This window comes from Teleopsis dalmanni, chromosome 2 (assembly GCF_002237135.1).
Source record: "Teleopsis dalmanni isolate 2A chromosome 2, ASM223713v2, whole genome shotgun sequence".
Lineage (NCBI taxonomy): Eukaryota > Metazoa > Arthropoda > Insecta > Diptera > Diopsidae > Teleopsis > Teleopsis dalmanni.
Window position 1 is genome coordinate 126,733,022 of NC_051847.1, and position 21,267 is coordinate 126,754,288.

The 21,267-nt window shown below is 27.3% G+C and overlaps 1 protein-coding gene across 1 annotated transcript; it reads right to left on the bottom strand.

Annotated features, from left to right (window-relative positions):
• Nucleotides 1-1,962: 1,962 nt before the first annotated feature.
• Nucleotides 1,963-13,351, bottom strand: LOC119675676 (uncharacterized histidine-rich protein DDB_G0274557-like). The gene is made up of 3 exons (XM_038086883.1): nucleotides 13,074-13,351; nucleotides 12,871-13,001; nucleotides 1,963-2,174 (listed from the first exon to the last, which is right to left on the bottom strand). The coding sequence occupies exons 1-3, from the start codon at nucleotides 13,349-13,351 to the stop codon at nucleotides 1,963-1,965; spliced, it is 621 nt and encodes a 206-aa protein (XP_037942811.1).
• Nucleotides 13,352-21,267: the final 7,916 nt, after the last annotated feature.

Consider the following 21,267-nt stretch of genomic DNA (forward strand, 5'->3'; position numbering starts at 1 on the left):
TTCTAAGGTTTCTACATATGATGGGAAAAATTGTTACATGAGCAGATTTAATGTAGTAAAACCAAAACATATGCAGGTTTTGGATGCAATCAATACATAAAAATAATTTTTTTGATTACATAAAAATCATTTAAAATCGGCATAGAAAAATAAGCAACCGCCTTATGATGATTAGATATTATTTAGATCGATTAATTAAGTCTTATTAATCAGCTTATGTTTGGGACCCCATCTCAGTAAAATGTAGAAGTGTGTGTACAGAAATATTCGCTATTTCCAGAGTCAGCAACAGTCCAGTGAAAATTAGTCTACTAATATCAGACAAGGCCATAGTTTTTTGACATGATTACCATGTTTACGGTGCTTTTAACACACGTATCAGTATAAGGCAATGATAAACGCCTCCTTTGTTATTCTAAGGAATTCCGTTGGTACTGATTAAAACTATACGTTTGGATGTAGCTTCTTTCTTAGGAGGAAAACACCTCTGGCACAGCTCCAAAAAGTGCAACAACACTCTTGAATGAAAGTAATTATCCGCGAAGTCATTCTATCTGCGAATCTATTCTATCATTCTATTCTATTCTATTCTATTAATGGAACCAACATCTATTGGAGAGGACAGCTGCAGCTAAAAAATTTTCAAACTCCGCCTTCATGAAGAAATCAAAAGCACTTCGAAACGATGTAATGATTTTTATATAGAAATAAACTATAAAAATAAATCAAAAAAAATTTATGTAAGTTCAAAAACCCTTAAAAACTCAGAATCTATAAAAATAAAGTTAAAATAAATCTAATAATACATATTTAAATTCGAAATTTTATTACTAATGTCTCTTTTCTATATGAAAACAATTTTTGCCATATCATTAAAAATTATAAAAATTATATAATTTAGAAATTGGATCGGAAGAAGTAGATTTTGTTAATACTCAAAAGTCTTTAAATCGGTTTGCAGAATGTTTAGATTTAAAAGAAATTAATAATCTGTAATAATTAAGTAAATTTATATAACTGCAGTCAATACGTTAGTTCCAAGCTATCACGACGAGTGCAATTGTTGTTTATGAAGAAACAACGAAAGGTGTCAAAACTGAAATATGGAAGAACTTAAATTAGTTGTATGTTAGTTTTATGTGTTAATATGCGAGTCCACAGTTTAAATTTGACAGGGTTCAGTTCCGTTTGCAGTCCAAAAATTATATACGTATAATTAAACTAATAAAAACACTGAATTGGTTTTTCTTAAAACAACTGATGGTGTATATATGACGATATCCGAAACAGCCAAATGGTTTAACGATACATACAGGTTAAACGATTTCAATAGAAATGACTTAATCCTTCCATGGGTTTCTATCCAATTCAGCATATCAGAAAAAAAAGTAGCGGATGAATTTGCAAGGACCGGTTTCAATACGTTGCCTTGAACTGCCTAAATCTGTTACGAGACTAGCTTTTGACGGTTGAATTCAATCTAAATCAAGCAACAAATGGTTGAAACATGATGATTGTAGGCACACCAAATTGTTTCTACCTGAAATCTATTGTTTCAAGGCTGAGACTTCAAGTATTCTAATATCAGTTCCTTATCTCTTCCAAACGATTTTTGCTTCCTTAAAGGAGCCAAAAAATTTTATAAGTATCAGAATGAGTCCACAGTACAATGGACTTTCACGGACAGACTGTTGTGATTCTTTTTATAAAACATTTTCAAAAGGTGGTTTTAGTAGGTTAAAGTCTCGCAGTCGCTTTCGATGGTTAGGCCGAAAATTTACTTGATTGAAATCAAATATTTGAATTTAGAATCTCCTTTCTATTACATCAAAACTTTAATTATTAACTTTTTATATTAGGTGATTACCTTACCCTGATATATATTATATATTTTCTTAAAACTGATCTAATTATTTATATTTTATCACACAAAAGTTCTTGATAAAAAAAAATGAAATATTTTTATTCTTCTTTTTTGATTCGCACATTTAATGGTCTTTCTGTACCACCAACTTGTAAACTCATATTTATCTGCACATCGTAATCTCCGTCAGTTTGACTGCGTACCTTTGTATTCAAGCACCTACAAAATGTTGCTGATGTTAGTGATGTTCCCGATATTGCTGTTACTGTTGCTCTTACTGTTGCTGTTACTGCAGCTTCTGATGTTGCTGCTATTGCGAAAATAAAACGTTTTAAGCCATTTTTATTTAGTTCCAATTAATTAGTGCTTCAAATGCAATGCAATAAGTTAAGTTTTGTCTGTCCTTCCGTCTGTCTATCGTTGTGCTTGTCTTTCGGTATTTTTGTACAACGGTCTGTCCGTTTATGTTTTGTTGTTTTTTTTTTTGTACCATTATATTACTGACTATTGTTGGTAGTTGCTAAACTTAGTTTTTATAGTTGCCCGAAATGATACTCTTGCATACTGTCAAGGTTCTACGAGTATATAGTTACGTCTGGTGCTCAAGTTCCTGTTGGTATGGCACCACAGAAAATAACTGAATTCCCTCAAAAGCAGGCATAAAATAAAAATAATTGCTGTGTAAAGTTTTGTTTACAAACAGGCAAACGTACCTACGTACGTAGTTGTCAGTACGTTTAGTTTAATATCCAATGTTGGTAGCTGGAAACTTTATTGTTTTACTTTCGAAACGTATATACTCCGGCACGCAGGCGAGCACAGTTCAAGCGGTCAGATACTTACGTGTATATATTTCACGGTTGTAATTTTAAGAATTTGTATGAAATCTTAAATATTCTAAATGCATTCTCTTTGCCAAAAATTGTTTAACTTCATTTCAAACTAAATAATTTAAAATTATACGCCTACAACATTATATCCTTTCCTTATCTTATAGTTCATTGTGTTTCTCTTATGGTAGGCATTAAAATTTTTTAATTTTATTTACAAACATTAACTTTAAATAATTTACTAAGTAAATATCGCATTATCATCGCGTAAGCTACTAGCGAAATAGTAACGTGGAATGAGATTTTCAGTTTGTTGTTTTCAATCTGTTGCAGCTATGGTTACTGCCTTGCAGGATTAAGGTGGGAAATCAACTATACTCGTCCATCCACAACTACTAACTTCAGTACGAGTATATTCCCTGCTTTAAGCTAATTAACAGCACTAGTTTTGTATTTTGCAGGATTGTTCGTTTCACTTCGATTCACTTCGTTTCGTTTAATGATTCTGTGCTAATTTATGTTATCGCTAAAGATGTTTGTATTCCATACGATGCTGCAACCTAAACAGTTCATATGGTCTACAGTTAGGTGACTCAGTATATTGCAAACAGTAGGCAAAGCACTCGCTGCTTCTGCTGTTGTTACAGAAATTCACGCGTTTTGTATATAAGAAAATTGGGAAAACTTAAAAAAAAGTGTAACAAATTGAAACAAAACTTATACAAATCTAAATACAAGTACTGGTCAGATTCTATGGCAACTGTGGTACATTTGACTGAGAACAAAATGTTCAACATTTCCTACTTACAATCGCAACTAAATACATCGGAACTGCTGTTTCATTATGTTTAGATAGCGGGCTTTTTTCTAAAAATGTAATAAAAATATACGGGTAGTAAAATAGATTGCCAAAAAAATTGATCCATACATCGTATTATAACTGAATTACTATTGCAACATCAATATTTAGTTATTTAAATATCTCAAGATGCTGTAGTTTTCATTTCTAATCGTCATGATCTGCAACTTACATTCTCCAACAATATATTCTCTACTAAATCAAACTCTACTACAGTTTGGTCAACTCATTTATCGTAGCTGTGCAGTTGCTCCTTAGCTTAATTGATGTTATAGTTTGCAATATGTTGAATTGTCCATTGAATCTTTTAAGTTTATAATTGTACTGTTGTCAACAGATTCTGCTTTCTTAAATAGTTTTATAGAGTTTTCAGAACCCCTATCGTTCAAATATTTTTATTTTTTAATTGATCCTGTTTTATGTCCAAATTTTGCTCGTATGTATTAGATATAGTAACATAAGAAGTCGATATGTGGAGATTTTTGGAGTTCTTTCACTCTTAAGGTTTTTGTTTTGTTCGAAGTTATATTCATATATAGAGGTTATTCTTTGGCCTATTTCTCGGTTTAAATTTTTTTTGCAGTGTAATTATTCAGTTCGAAACTAATCGGTTTAAACTATAGTATTGAATTTTATATAATAAGAAAAATATAGAATATGAATAATACAACTAAATATAAATGCACTTAAGTAAGATATTAATCAAATGCATTTTATATTCAATTTCGTTGAAATGTGTTCATATCAGAAAAAAATCTTATTTTTGATTGTTAAGTTTATTTTCGTTTGGTATTGTCATATTTGAAATGTAGGTTATTGATAGAGTGAAAATAGATTGTATACATTGCATTAGATTAATTATTAATATCTTATTATATAAAATCAATGAAAAATGTAGGAAACCGACTCACATTTTGTTCAGCTCTCGATTATATTTTTATCCAATAAAAATTCATAAAAAGCCTGTCCATTCAACCTGTTCTCAATTCTACTCAAATGTGTGCTTTCAGTAGTGATGAAGAATGAAATAATAATATACAACAATATTCACAATGACAATTCTATCAGCAGCATAGCAATTTGAGAAAAGGAAAATAAAAATGCTACCAGACTACAAAACTTTTGTAGAAAAACTGTTAAAATAGAAAAAAACAGATCAATTTGTTGAAAATCAATTGATTAAACATAGATATAGTACAATTTGATGGAAACATCTTTATGTTTCATCATTATTTACAATTCTATGTAGACGTCTACACTTGTTAAACTTTGGCAAAATTTTTATAATCGACGCAAATACCTATTATTTTCTGTAAACAAAAATAGGTATTCGTTAGTGAAAAGCTGAAAGCGAATAAAAAAATTGTTGCCAAAATCTAGCCAATGTAGACGCTGGTCTGTTATATATAATATCTGTGACTATTATCTCTTAACATTTTTTGTTTTTACTACTATTTGTAATTGTTACTATACATTACTAATACTAGTTATTATTTTATTATAAAAAATTTGTTTGATACTCGCTTATCACCTAATGTACTCTAAACAATGTCTCAATAAAACAATTATTAAAAAGTATATATATTTTTTATTTAAATGCACATTTTACTTTACTTAGGAGAAAAATCTAATGTTTTCTAATCAAATTTTATCTCTTAAATGATGACAAATCGCTACTGTCATTTCCTAACAAATTTTCAATAAATTGTCGTACAATTGACAGCTTTAATAAAAAATATTAAGGTGCGTTTGTCGCAGCAGTTGCGCTGTTGACACTCATTGCCGCTACATTTATTTACAAAGACAAGTTGCCTGCCTTACCGTCTTCTAGGCAACAATAAGATTTTTTTGATTGAATTGAATTACAAACGAAAACCCCTTCAAAATTCCATACATTATCTTTTTCTATATTATCACTCTTTGTGTTGAAAGTGGGCGTATATAGCAGTAAAGTAAGGAAATGGAAAAATATTCTTATGTTGTCATTTTAAAAACTTAAGAAAGACTTTCAAGGAAAATAATTAATCAAAACACAATAAAGCAACTGTGAATAAATGGTTTGACGAGTTTGAAGCTGTAGATATTTAATTTATTTAATGTAACTTAAATATTATGTCCTCCTACCACCACTTAGTATTTCACTACAATATTGTTACTTTTTTTTATTATATTAAATATCATTTTCACTTAATTTTTGTAAAATAGACGACTTCATCCAAGATGTTCGAAATATGGTTGTCCTAAATTTTTAGACAATTTTAAGAAATCTGATTGGATTCACTGACCAACAATATAGAGGATAGATTCACCCTTAAAAATGGTATAACTCTGGTCTCTAGTTTCGTCATTAGTTTATAATGTCATTTATTTAAAATTTTTTCTTTTCGTTTAATGAGAAGCGGATAAAATTACTTGAATCGTTCTTTGTCTTGCATCATATAATGGGAGATGTTTAATGTATTCTTCATTTTGATTTTTATAATATTTGCACAAATTAGCTTTCTTTAGTTTCTTAAATGTTAAAACCGATTTTAATAAATTTATTTTATTTGCATACAATGAACAAAAGTGGTCCTTTGTTCTTTTCATAGGAGCGAGTATTAATATATGTATATACAATAAAAAACTATATTAAAAAAAATTATGATTAAAAAACTTGATTACTCAAATCGAACAATTAAACTTACCTAAATTATTTAATTAATTATTTAATAAAAAGGTTTTTCGAAAAGTAGTGAACTACAACAACAAAAATTGTTTTTATATTATTTTAATTAATTGAAGTTTTGGCTGACCATACAACTGTTTCGAGTATTACCCATCATTAGTGGTCTTGGAAATAATTCTTGTATTTAATTATTCATAAATAATATGAATGTTTGCACATTTTTCTGGAGTTTTGTTAGTTTGTTGTGAGAGTTTTTATTAACAAATTCATTCGCTATGTTCATATTAGAACAAAATCATAAACCAGCTGTAGAATAATTGAATTAATTTATTATATTTTATTTTTAATGGTTAAATTTCAAAACTATTCTGTTTGTAGAAGCATCTATAGTATTGTTTCTTGTGTGTAGAACCTAATCTAGGAACGTAATACTGAGAATGCCATGCTAAAATTACTCCACGATTCGCACGGGCAAAACCATATATGTTGTGAATTTAAGTTGTCATTCAACGTCATTTTTAAGACGGAAGTGACTATTATATTTAATAGAAACTAGTATGTTTCATAAATATATGAAATATGTAATTATTTTAAATTATTTCATTATTATCTTATGAAAAATGTTCTACAAATAAAATAAAAATAAAATTTTTATCTTTATTGTTGTTTTGAAATTAAATTATTTTAATTAAACCACATAAATTAATTATAATTATAATTAATTACTATTCTCCAAATTTAAAGTTCAAACATTTGAATATATGTTTTTCGTTATTTATATTAAATCAATAATTTTATATCTGCATTTTATTTTTAAGTGTTTTTTAATTTCATCAACCCACATATTTCACATGAAATCTATTGAACTGCTTCAACTGTGCACAAAATTGAAATAAAGGACTTAAGCAACGAACTTGGCTTGGGCATGGATGAATCGATTCTTATAATTGTTATTGAAAAACGACTAATAACTATTGTTGTTAAAAAACAATAAACATTTAAAATTAATTAAAATGAACTTCAAACTACAATTTTTGATTTAGAGAAAAAAAAAATAAAAAATTACTACTCGTATTTATTTAAAAGTGATGGAGTAGACAAAATAAATTTCAAACAAACATAAAACTTTAAAATTGTGGCATTGGTTTATATTTATTTATTTTATAGAAGTATATATCTGTTTATATATATGCATATACATATGTATATAAATATATATGTATATATATATATATATATATATATATTTGTATTTACTTTTGCAGTCTATTTTCTAAACTTGACAATAAACCTCCGCATATTGCATTTAAGCACAAATTTTTAATTGTGGCGCTCACATTTGCACTCCTTGCAAACGGTTTTTGTTTTAAGTTTCTTTATAAAACGGTAGCGGATTCAGCATTATTTGTCTAGTAGCCTAAAACTGTCTATAGATTTGTTAAGGTGGTAAAACAGTTTTCCCAAGCAAATGTCACAATATCCGCCGACACTGTAAGCCTCATTTTTTATACAATACTTAAGCGATTTTATTTTCATTGAAGTACTTTTTTTATTTTACTGCTTGGCAAAGATCTTGATAAACTTTACAAGAACTGAAACAGAATGACGAAAAATTGTGTATATATATTTGTATATATGTGAATGACCAAAATTAACTGAGAACGTACGACTGAAATAACGAATCCCATCTGATATGAAGCCATTGCAGTGCCTGCCGCAAATATTGCTGAAGCAAATGCTGCGTTGCAAAAACACTTCAGACAGTCAAAAGTAAAGCACCTACTTTTGAACCAGTTGAGTACTAGTTTTAAAGTGCTTATAGGTATAGGTTTAAACAATTCTGCAAAACTTAATAAAAGCGTTGATAAAAGTTTATAGAACTACTATACCTACTAGGAAGGTATGCAATATGCGTCGCTAAAAAAAATATTTTAAAATACAGTAAATTTTTTTTGTATCTCAGTTGTATAGTGTTATATTTGCCTGTGTAATTTAGTAAAGAAATTTTATTATTTTATTTATATTAATTATGTTTATATATATTTATATTTATATTTTATGCAATTGATTTATTTTAAATTAGTTCGAAAATATTTTAAATGCCAGTTAAAACAGCATGTGAATCGAACTCGGAACACTGGCACATAATATGGATTTTATGCCACTTTATAAACCGCCTTCAATTGCCAAACCAAACATTTAAAAAATTTATTGTATTTTTATTTATTTTTTTTTTTTTCAACTCTGAAATGTCATTTTCCTAGTAGGCACTGAGGTTATATTAAAAATTCGATATATTCAATTTATCTATAACATTTGAAATAACCTTGGCATCATATAAAAATGCTATTTACTCGTATTTCTAACAATGCTAAAAAAATGTGATTATAAAAATTTCATAATATTGTAAACATTTTATTATTTTATTACTTGAAAGTTGAATAAGAAATGTTAGAGATGATCTAGAGATATTTATATGTAATAGAGTAGAGATATAAGTAATTGAAATAAGAAATGTAAGAAATAATCTAAAGATATTTATTTAAAATTCTCTGCAAGAAAAAAATTAGCATTACCAGCGGCTTTCTGGATAAATTTTTACAAGCCTCAATAAAATACTGCAAAAAACAGTCTTGACGATTGCTTAGAATATCTTAGATTTACGAGTACACGTAATGATAACTTTACTAATTAATAAATTATAGTGTATAAGAAAACTAATTTGAAATAGAAAAGTGGTAAACAATGAGAAAATTTCGCAGTCAAAAAATTTAATTTTTAATCAAGCGAGTTCTTGATCTTACCATATAAATGCTTCGAATCCGTAATATATCCATCTTCAAGGGTTTTGGAAACATTTGTTACTTTATTTATTAGTATATAATCTTTAAACAACAATTATCAAAAATTTAACCCTTTCAAACTACAGACTCCGTGTTAGCATATAAAGGAGTTTTAAATAAGCAAAATAATTTAAATCCCATCCCATCGTCCAAATGGTTTGGACAGGGAGACGGTCGATGATCGCTCTTCCTAAAGCTGTAGACAATTAAATAATTAATTGAAATATAGTAAATATTTCAACGTTTCATGCTTTATTTCGACCACACAATGGCTTAAACAGTTGCTAGATGCAAACCAATCCGAACAAAGCCCCTCGTCATGAATTCTACGAATTTTGTTAGTCTGTGTTTGAACACGTCTAGTTTGTTACTCGCTTCACTTTTTCGATTTTTATAGGCTTAATTTTGATTTCTGAACAAATAAGCCACATTTCTGGACTATGAAATAGTATATAACTCAATTATGAGTAGAATTTTAATAAATTCTTATCATTTAATGACATATATGTTTGTTACATAAATGCCGACTGTTCGAATTTAAACTCTAAATGTTTAATTACAAATTACTAAGCAATTGCAGCTCCCACTGTAATATCTGACAAAGAAATATTACTTCATTTTTGATTAAATGTGAACTTAAAATATTATAGGTAGTAATTTTAAGACCTTTTTAATAATTCATAACATCATTTACTAAAGTTAACAATGCAACACTCATACCGTATGTAAATCTCTTTATAATAAGTATCTAAATCTCTATTCATAAATTTAAATAAATTAATATGAACAGATTTATGAAACATATAAATCTTATATAAATAAGTGTTACTTTTTAATTACTACGTAATAAATAATAATATCTATTATTTATTATTAATTTATGCAAACTCCTGTATGCATGCACGCAGTCAGTGTACAACTTTTTTAATGTCAGTTACCACCACCAAAAAAATTATGAATTAAAAATTGCTGGTTAACTGCACTATAAAAAGATGTAAATATTTGTATCTATAGAGATTAATCCATTGTAGTGAATCATTTTCGCATATCATTATTAAAATTAGTGAAATCAAAAACTCATTTTATATTAGTTTTATTTATTTTTTTTTGCAAAATCGTTGTTTATATGTTATTATCAATACTTAGGAATTTCTTTTTGTAAAAGAATTCAAATTTTAGTAATTTGACATAATACTGACTGTAACTTTTTGCAAATATAAAAATTTTTCACTGAGAAAGATATAAAATGGGTTAAACTTTGCATAAATTTGCAAAAATATTCTAATAATTTAAACTAACCCCTTGGAGAGGACTTGGAGTTAAAAAATTATCCATTAATATTCATATTATTTGATTTGTTTACTTTCATAATAATGACTTTCTTATTAGATAAACTAATAAATAGAGTAGTGGCACATATTTCATTTGAGATATTTATTAACTTCTGTCGCGTCGAACTGATCTAGAATTTATTTAGTCAGTTTGATGCATTCCAAGCATTTTGATCAACTTTCTATTCCTGAATTATAAAACTTAAAAACTTTTAGATGCATAATATTTATTTATGAGTATTTCTATAATGACTAACAATATTAAATTGCAATATGAATGACCAGAAAGGCATGCGACATTTACAATTCTAACATGCAAAAAATCTTAATATTTCAGTAATCAATAAAAATTTTAAAATCAGGTACCAATTGACCATAAAGTCTATTGCTACTCAAATATTCAAGCTTATAGTGTAGTATTGGAAATATATAATAAGCATTTAATGTGTAAAAATGTCATGATATCTATTAAATAAATAGATGATATCTATTTAGCCATCGAGTTTAGATGCCCCGTAGAATATTAGCCATTTAATAAAATTGCTGATGAGTCATTTTTGAATGTTTTCTTGTGTTTATAGATGTTATGCTACAGCTGCAAGGAAGACGAAGAAGGTGTTTCACATCTACTTTTATTGTTTATATAAACAACTATAAAGTTACACTATAACAGTTACTTTAAGTAATTCTTATTTTACCGGATAGAAAGAATACAGGAATACAGAATGCATCTATAAATTTGTGTACTAATGATTATAAATTCTTCCTAGAAGAAGCGGGATGAAAAAGAGAAAAAGTAGTAACGACGAAAGTAGTAGTTAAGTTTACTTTTGAGTTATAGTGAAATGGTCTGTTATTGTTAGACGTAAGTGTTTAGCGGTAGAAACAAGTTTTCTTACCGAAGGATTAACACGAGCATGTAGTTTTGAAACTACAATATTAGTTGGTTAAACATACAGAGGATTTCCTTCTTAGGAGATCTCAGTTCGCTGTTAGCGTCTAAGGTTTCTACGGCATCAGTATAGATCACCATCTTAAGTATTACAAATTCGTAGAATCACAGTAAATAATAACTCAACTTAGCTAACATAAGTTAATACAGATACAGTTCTGCAATTCTTTTCAGTGTTATTATGAATTGGAATTGGATAGAAATATAAACATCACTTTAGTTTTCTAAAATTTATATTATTTTTCTTAATAAAAATTATGCTATAAATATTTATCGACTATGAAAACGCCTTCAATTTTATTAATCAACTGTGCATATGGAAAACCTTCAAAAGTCGCATTTGGTTTTTGATTAACTCACCACCAACTACTAGATCTCTAAGTTTTACCGCTGTTATTTTTCTTACAGGTTAAATTGACCGGATTATTTTGCTTGTTAAATTTTAGCTCATATGCTAAGGTTGTGTTATGGTTGTACCGACATGATGCGTCGAAAGGCACAAAGGCTTTCGGGACCAATCTGTGGTCAACAAATAGGGAATCACCATACTTTCATAAATTCACAAATTAGATATTTCGAAAATAAGAACATCCGTAAAACAAAGTACATAACTTCAGTTTGTGAGCGTTTACTTTATTGGGAAACCTTTTCTGTTCTATCTGCACGTATGTGACTGTGCGAATATATATGTAAAAAATGTTTCAGGCAATCTATGTTATACATTAATTGAAAGATAAAACTATTTGCATAATTGTTAGCTTTGCAAATAATTTTTGATATCTTAATCGTCAGTAATTCAATATTAATTAAATCGTATTTATTACCATAACAACATTTTAGCATTTACATTGCTTGAAATTGTGCAGAACTCTTCATATGCTTTAAAAATTGTTGCAAACATTTTAATTAATTTTTTTAATAATTTCTAAAGCATTTATTCTTTTTTCGAAAAAAAAATAAATGACTGTCGAAATTACAGATTTTGAGGAGCTGAGCCCACTTCTATGTATAAATTATATTTTTCGTTTTTATTTCGCTACTGAATTTAATGAGCAATTAACGCCCAAAACTGGATAATTTTTTTTAATAATTTAAAAAAAAAATAAAAACAGTTAATAAAATCTAAACACACCCACACCAAATACGTCAAATCGTCGACACTTTTTGTGTTTGCGATACCGCAATTTTAAAATTAAATATATTTTTTTTACTACATTTTGCAATTTATGAATTTTATGAATTATTTTCTTATTCACTTTTAATAAACAAAGCAATAATTTAAAGATTTTTTTAACGCATTTAAGAAATTAAAGTTCCAATAATTTTATTTGAAATAATTTGAGTTGCCCACAATTCGCGATTTAAAATAATTTTAATGAGAAACGAAATAATTTATTGCTTTTACTCTACGTACCGCGTGAACATAGCCGATTGCTGTTGTTGTTGTTGCTGCTGCTGCTGCTGCTGCTGCTGTTGTTGTTGTTGTTGTTGTTGTTGTTGTGACTGTTGCGTTTGCTGCTGACTTTGATTTGCAACATGTTGATGATGTGTGGTTTGTTGTTGCGTTGGTGAATGCTGTTGTTGCTGTTGTGTTTGCTGCGATTGTTGTGGATGCAAAGGCATTTGATGTTGCATCTGTTGATTTTGATGTGATCTTTGTTGTGTTTGTTGTTGATGCTGTTGTTGGTGTTGCTGTTGGTGTTGTTGCTGTTGCTGTTGTGTTAACATCGACGCATGTTGTTGATGTTGTTGCTGATGTTGTAAATGCTGCATTTGTTGTTGCAGTACGTGATGAGGATGCGCGTGGGCATGCGGATGTGGTGTATGCGGATGCGGATGTGGATGTGAATGCTGTAGTGTTTGTATATGGTGTGGATGCAAGGGATGATGATGTGTATGCACATGTGTTAATGTGTGCGTATGATGCACATCATTAATAGTGGTTGGCATCATTGTTGCTGGCGTCGCCAAACTAGACTTATCCAGCCGTTTATCGGAGTACATTTTCTATATGTTTATTTATTTTGAAGTTCTTTCGTAGGAAATACTGAAAAAAAAAATTAAAAAACAATACATCAAAAATTAATACTTGTTGGGATTAAAACTAAACAGAATAAATGAAATCGTAATATAAAGTGTAACTAAATTAAAAATTAAATTTTTCTTAATATAAAACTAATTTCAGTTATAGTTGTATTGAAAACATTTAATGTGATTTTTCAATGTTTTAAAAAAAATCGTTTTTCAACAAAGAAATTGTTGCTTATACTTATTCTTATATAACAGAAAATAATATATTTAAATAAATCCTGAAGAAAAACTACTCATCTAGCACTTTTAAACTACTTAAAAGTACATTTAGTACATTTAGTACTTTTAGTACATTTAGTAGTTTTAGTACATTTAAATGAAAAAAAGAAAACTAATTAATTAGGATATAATCAGTAATATTATATACCTTGTTATCGGATGTAACTTAATAGCTTATCAATTGTATCAAACGATCTTTGCGGTCTATGTCAAAATGGCAAGGGTCATCACTATAAGGCTTGAAATTATTTGTAGTGCATATAGTCATTCATACCAAAAAGCCTAGATGCAATTATTATAAAACTCTTTTTATCGCCTTCCTGAAAGTTGATCTAAAAAAGTGATGAGAAATTGATATGCGAAATTTACAAGAGTCCTCAAAGAAAATAATATGATTCAAGTGATGTAGGTGATTATTAAATAAGGAATGCAAGTAATTTCATAATCCTTTTTTGGCAGAATGACCATGCTGTAGTGAAAAAGATGTTTAAAACAGCAGTTCGAGGAAGAAGACGTAGAGGTACACCGTGTATCTAGTAGAGTAAACTAGTTGGGGGAGTATTAACCGCTCTTGCTGTGCGAAGCAGAAGAAAGCGCACATGCAGTAGAGGTACTTAAAGAGGAGTGCTAAGCCAAGCCGAAATTCAATAAGCAGTTATGATCAAATAAGTAAATATTTCCTATGTCATGGTCTACGTAACATCATCATTGTTTCTAATCTTTATTTTTATTTCATATTATTTCATATTTTATGTCATTTCTTGCTTTCTAAGTCAGCAACATTTAGTTCCCAGTAATACATTCGCTCAATAGAATAACCTTTCGTCTCTTGAAATATAGAAAACAAATACTCAATACAAATAATTAATTTTCATGAATAAAAAGTATTTAGTTCTGTCATTACTATGACGTTTTTATTCAAATTCTTTACAAAATATATAATTTTGCTTTTTAATAAAAAAAATTTATTTTTTAACCTTAACCAGTAGAAATTAATTCACATAAAATCACCTGCAATATTTACATATTTTTTAATATTATTCCCAGTTTCATTTGTCTACAAAATTATTCTCAAATAAAAATAAATTAAATACATAAATATTAAATAAGATAATGAAAATAATTTTAAGCTTAATACCATAACTAAATAATAGCAATAATCTTTAAATGACCACAAAATTCTAACATTAGCTCTTGGATTTGGCATGGCTGCACTTAACAATATTGGCGTCACAGTTCAAATCGCAACGAATTAAGTAAATACAAACATTTGAACATTGAACATACATAATTGTTTGCTAAATTGTCCATTTAAAAAGATTGTATAGTCTTTGAGTCTTTGGTCATATTATAAAAATAACAAGAGACAAACATTGAAAAGTTTTCACAAGCAACAAAAGACTTAAGCAACGAACTTGTTGCAAAAATTATACATTCTCGTACATTCATATAAAATTTTTAATCATTATATCTCCATAATTACCAATGTAATTATTATTATAATTATTTTATTATGCAACTTTAAGACAAACTTAAAAGTTATATTGCATACTTAAATTTTAAGTAAAATTAATGAATTGCTTCAGTGTATATATTGCGGAAGGTCGGAATACAAATAGGTGTCATTTAATATCGTGACTAAGCACATTGCTAATGAGACAAGTGGGAGTGCCAATTAAAACTCTTATAAGTCAGAGAACTCAAAAATTAATATTTTTAATAAAATATGTTACAGTAAACTGAATATTATTCATATTCCTATTTGTAATAAATGTTTGTCATAAAATGATGTAGAATTATTAACAACAAATTTGTTTAACATCTAAGTGCGGTTTCGCGTAACATATAGTATTTCGTTAAATATTAATAAATCATAGTAGTGCATATTACAAACAACAATTCTACTATAGTATATTAACATGCATAAAAAAATATTAAATTATTATATTTAAAATAATAAACTATCACAAAACATTTATAATTATCTAAGACAAGAAATATAGTCATCTCTCTGAAATATCGAATCTAATAACCGCATGTAATAATGAGCTATCATAAAAACTCTTACCCCTATCTCAGAAAAGAAAAATAGCCAATTGTCTGCAATATCGAACCTCATAACCATATCCAAAAAGTATAAAATTTCTTAAGCCATGTTAAATACCAATGAGTTACTACTAATAACGCCTATTCCATACAGATAAAATTCAAATGATTCCTAACATAATATATATAAAATATATATAAATCAATTAATATTTGAAATAATTAAGAAAAATATTCCTAATTAAGAAAAAAGTATCTTCAACTACATTAAAACATATCTCATATGTTTCTAATGTTTATTTTCTTGAAGTAATGGTCTTCTTAATAATAACTTTTCTTTAATCTTATTTTTAATGCTCATAACTAGATTATTATCAATTATTTATAGTTTTAAACATTTATTCTGCTTTTATAATTCTGTTTATATTTTAACTTGTACTCTGCTGATAATAGGACTACTTTTATTATAAAAATTTGGTAAAATTTTTATACCCTGAAATCATATTGATTCAGAAATTTTCTGGATTCAAGAATAAGTATATATGTAAAACAATAGTCTAAATAATAACTTTTAGACAAAATTCTTTTCATAATATTCTTATTAAAGTAGTTAATGTTAAACAATGAAGACCACTTAAAGTAGATATTTTTTTTCTACCACCCTACTTTTCCATTTTGTGCCAGAAACAAATATGTATCATTTCATATTACACCTTTTTATAATTCTTTAGAGTATAAACTGAACGTCTCGTATGGAGGAAGTGATATAAAAAATATGCCACAATTTTCTAAATAGTTTTTTTTTTCAAAATAACATCAACTTAAAGCCTAATATACATAATGTCGCAAAAAATAAGTTTCAATAAAGTTTCAACTTTATCCTCTGTTCCCCTCTTTATGACACTACTTTGTTCCAGTAATATACCTTGAAAGTATTGTTTTGTTAGCTATATTCTATATTTCAAAAAAGAAGTTTTTACTTAGAAAAGGTGATATTAAATTTTATCTTTTAATTTTATCTGCGCCATTGTCTTTACAACTTTTAGAAAACTATAAACAAATGGAGTCAATCAATTAATCCCAAACAAGAAGACTTTTCCCAAAGTTTTTTTTTGAAGTTATTTTCCTTAATTTTTATTGTTTATATATTGTTGCTATGATTTGTATTACTTTTTGACTTTTTAGTGGTGTAAGCTGATATTTTGAATTTTTATATTAAAATGGAAATTCAATTTTTAAAATAATTTAACACTGATTGCTTGTCTGAATGGAGTGAAAGAGCTTACTGCATAATTAATATGAATTCAATTCAGAAGGCTTACACATTTACGATATACCAATTTTAATGTACATATGACTTATGCTCTGTGTAGGCTGCATCCCATGTAGCTCTTTATAGCACATATTCTCAGAGAAAAATATATTTTTTGAATGTATTTTTTTGGGAGTGCGCACATTTTTCCAGCTCCTGGGATATGCAACTTGTATTTAAGTTGATTGTTTTTTTTCTGAGCTTAAAAAAGTATGAATTAAACGAACATGACCTTGATCCTGTTTTGTGAGAATTATCAGGAAAAATATTTCAGAGTTATTATTGACACGCTGGAGCTATTTTGCTTAATTAAAAAATACCCAGCGGTTTAACTGCAACTTATCGCACAAAAACTGCGTTTTGAAGCAAAAAAAATATGCTTTAGTATATAATTTTGAGAAGTTTAGAAACTGCCCAATCCTTAAATAGATTTTGGTGGAGAACTTTTTAATAGAGCTTTTATAAAATATAGTGTTTTGCTGTTATAGTATATCTTCTTTGTATCGTCTTAGTTTTATAATTACGCTTACGGTTGACAATACTTCTGAATACTTCTAAAGAGATTGGTTTGTTGTTGTTGTATGTTTTAAATACAGCATAAAGTTTATGTATGGTCTTAGTTCAAATTTCAATTTCATAAAAATGATTAAAAATATAATATTCAAATTCTCAGTTACTCTCCTGGCTGATATACTATATGTGAGAGAAACCTTTTTTGTGAAATAAAAAACTTTTTGCAAAACTTTTTATGTACACTGGAGAAGTATTGGATTTAGTTATCTCTGGTATAAGATAGTTATTTTTGTAAATCCGTCGGTAGTTTCATCTATTTGAAATTTTTAATAATCTTTTATTTTAAATAGTAGTTATTTTAATAATAATAAAACAAAGCATTAATAATTGTAATAAAAGCATTGAATGGTTTCCAATAAAAAGGCTTAACTGTAAACAAGTTATCAATAAATGTAATCTAAAGCCAATACACAATTAAAAAATGATGAATAATGAAAAGTCAAAATTCAAAATTCAACAAGTGAACATACCGATAAATTCATAAATAAAAAATTAAACAAAAAAATATTAAATAGAAAATCAAACAGAAAATCATACATAAATTTTACAAAAACCATACAAAAATTATACAAAAAGCTGAAAAATTCTCATAGTCAAACAAAACACCTTAAAATAGTTCAGAAAAGAAAACAGAAATAAAAATAAAAATAAAAATGCCATATTTCGTACACATCGACCACATACCGACTTGTATCTTGTATCTGAAAATATAATTGTAACAATTCGATGGACAGTGGATTGTATGCTAGATAGATACGGATGTGCGAGTACTTGTGCTCAAGCAATGCTAGACAGACAATATTGACCAATCAAACAAGGCATATTTGAAAAGTCAATAATTCATGGCAGAAGATCAATTTCATTTCAATTGAAAGTGAGCACAATCAGAACAAAATGATTGATGATGTACAAGCTAAAAACTCGTACTTTCCAAACAAAACTTTTTCTCCTCCGATCGAAGGTGAAAATATCTTTAGCTAAGCGAAATAAATGCATTGTTGTTGCTGAAGTGTTAAAAGCAAAATAACTCATTTTATCAGATTTTTCTATTTTTCGATATTTACGTGCATAACCCGTACGTACTCTAAATAATTAGGTAAACTCTGTCATATATAAACCAATTCCAAGTTTATAAAATTTCATTTTGCATAGAATTCTTAATTATTTTGTAGTTTGTTACTTTAATCAAAGGCTGAAATCTGAAGTGCAGCACTGATTTCGATCCGAACTATAACAAATTTTTTAATTAATTTCATTTTCAAAGTTTCTTTTGCTTAGTATTCAGCTTATTTCTTTTTTTTTTAAATAGTAAATATTGTATTCCTCTCAGGCCGCGACTCATTGTCAAGTAACCTCATCAACAATAGTCGAGTTGACGTTTCAAGTGTCATTTATGTGATCTATGACTAGAGGCTGGAGCCATCTCTCAATGGGACCACAAACGTTGTTTGATTTTTGATTTTTGGTGTTTTGCTGCATAAATTATTTGAAGCATAAATTCAATAAATAAAAAGAATAAAAAATGAATAAGAAAAAATTACTACATATCAGAGAAAAGAAAAAAATGAAAAAATAGTTAAAAAAGTTGTATAAAGTAGTTACACTTGAGCATAGCTTCTAGAGTGTGAGTTTCTGAGGAAGCAAAAATGTACCTGTTTTCTATTTTATTTTTTGTTTTAAATATATTAAAAGTATTCTTGCTGCCATTTGAGCTGAAAAGCGTTATTTCGCCCATAAAGTGGTATACTTTTGTCGACTGGAGCTCAATAACAAGTAGTAAATAAATAAACAAACAATATCGTTTTTTTCATATTATTTCAAAACTATATGTTAGCTTTGGGAAGATATTGCATATTTACATACATTTTGTTTTATATATTTCGTTATTGAAATCAAAGCAAAGCATATAATTTTGTTTTTCTTTCAAAAAAGCTATTTTGATACCAAATAGTTTTGTTTACTTGAAAAACAATATTTTTAATATTATTTTTATTGATTAAAGTTCTTAAAAGTTTTGAGTTTTCATATTTTTAAAATTATTAGCAAATTAATATACAACAGAAATGTGTTTAACAACTAGTTTTATTAAATTAGGTAATGCAAACTGAAGTGAATTATCATTCTTTTTGCTAAAACTTTAACACCATTCACCTTCATCTCCTTCACCTTCTTCTTTGCAAATGGAAAATAATAAGTTATCCATACAAAATCTACTAAAATTTTACATCTAGCAGACTTTGGAAATATTAAATAATTTTTCTTAGAAAGAAAACCAAATAATTTATAAAAGTCCAAACAAATTATATGCGGACTAAACTAATTAAAATAATTCGAAATTCGAATAATTCCTAAAACCACTGATGATGAAGTACTCATAATACTCAATAGGACACTATATGGTAAATCAAATTTCATTAAATTAACTATAATTGTTGTTTTTGTCTTTTCATTCCTATTCGAATCCTTCTAACTTCTAAAAAGTTTCTTTTCGTCATAAGATGCGACACTTTCGGCAAGAAAACATTACAATAAAATATTTGTAATATAAAATTGTATTCTTATACATAAAGTATTTTTCTTAACGTTTAAATCTTTTACAAAAATATGAAAATCTAAAAAATTAAACAATCAAATAAATAACTTTATATGTTTTTGAAAGATAAGGACTACAGTAAATTGTTGTATAAATTCGGTGTAATTGCGGTGAATAAGTATAAATTTTTGAATGATTGGTATTACAACACCAATTTGCTGAAATATGTAATAATAGTAATTATTTTGATAATAATAATAATTTTTGCAATATATAAATATATTGTACAATATATGATAAAGGTACAATATTTATTTGACTAGTTTATTTCAGTGCGGAGTCTTCATCCCATCATTGTTCCTCCCTCAGGACTATGAGTCTGTGTACAAATTATTTATTGACTCTTAATGAAATATATAAGTTTTACTTTTTAAATTATAAACATACTAAAATTTCATATTAAAACAATATTTTTGATAAATGTTTTTATCAGATGCTTTTATCAGATTGGTTTAAATTTTAAAGATAATCCATAAACTTCAGTTGAAGTTCTTTAAAAATTATTTAAGATATCAGAAAAGTTTTTTATATCAAAGTTTATATAGCACCAATGTAAATCAAAAACGTATTTATTATTTTGTATAGTGATTTTACATGTATTACTTTTTTTAATATATCTTCATTAATATAATATCGACAGCATTATTATTCTGTCTTCTAAATAATTTGAAATGTTAATATTATGTATACTGCCGATTTTGCGCTTCACGAGAAATGCTAGAAATTTCAAAATTATTGGATATAAATACATATGTGTATATAGCATATAGACGAATAAATAGGCATATTCACCGACATCTAAAACTTGATGTGTCCATCGGTTTAAATATTTTTACATTGTGTTAATGGCTAAAGTACATTTTTTTCACACTACATGTAATGATTAGAGCAAAAATGACAAAGAACTTTTTTATTTCTAATATATATTGCAAAAAGGGAAGGGGTAGAAATAGAAAAGGAGTAAATAGTAATAAATTTCTGCACAATTTCTTTATGCATAAACAAATAATTTTTTGGTGTACCATTCAGCTGTATCGGATATTGCTAAATGTATTAATGGTTTTAGGATATATTTTTGGTTGTGAT

Bases quoted from the DNA above. Each gene is read 5' to 3' on its own strand.
- LOC119675676 (XM_038086883.1), bottom strand. From the start codon at position 13,351: ATGTACTCCGATAAACGGCTGGATAAGTCTAGTTTGGCGACGCCAGCA. The intron at 13,002-13,073 runs GTTAACACAACA...AACACAACAAAG, and splicing joins CATCAACAACATGCGTCGAT to ATCACATCAAAATCAACAGA. The intron at 2,175-12,870 runs GTCAGCAGCAAA...TTTTCGCAATAG, and splicing joins TCAACATGTTGCAAATCAAA to CAGCAACATCAGAAGCTGCA.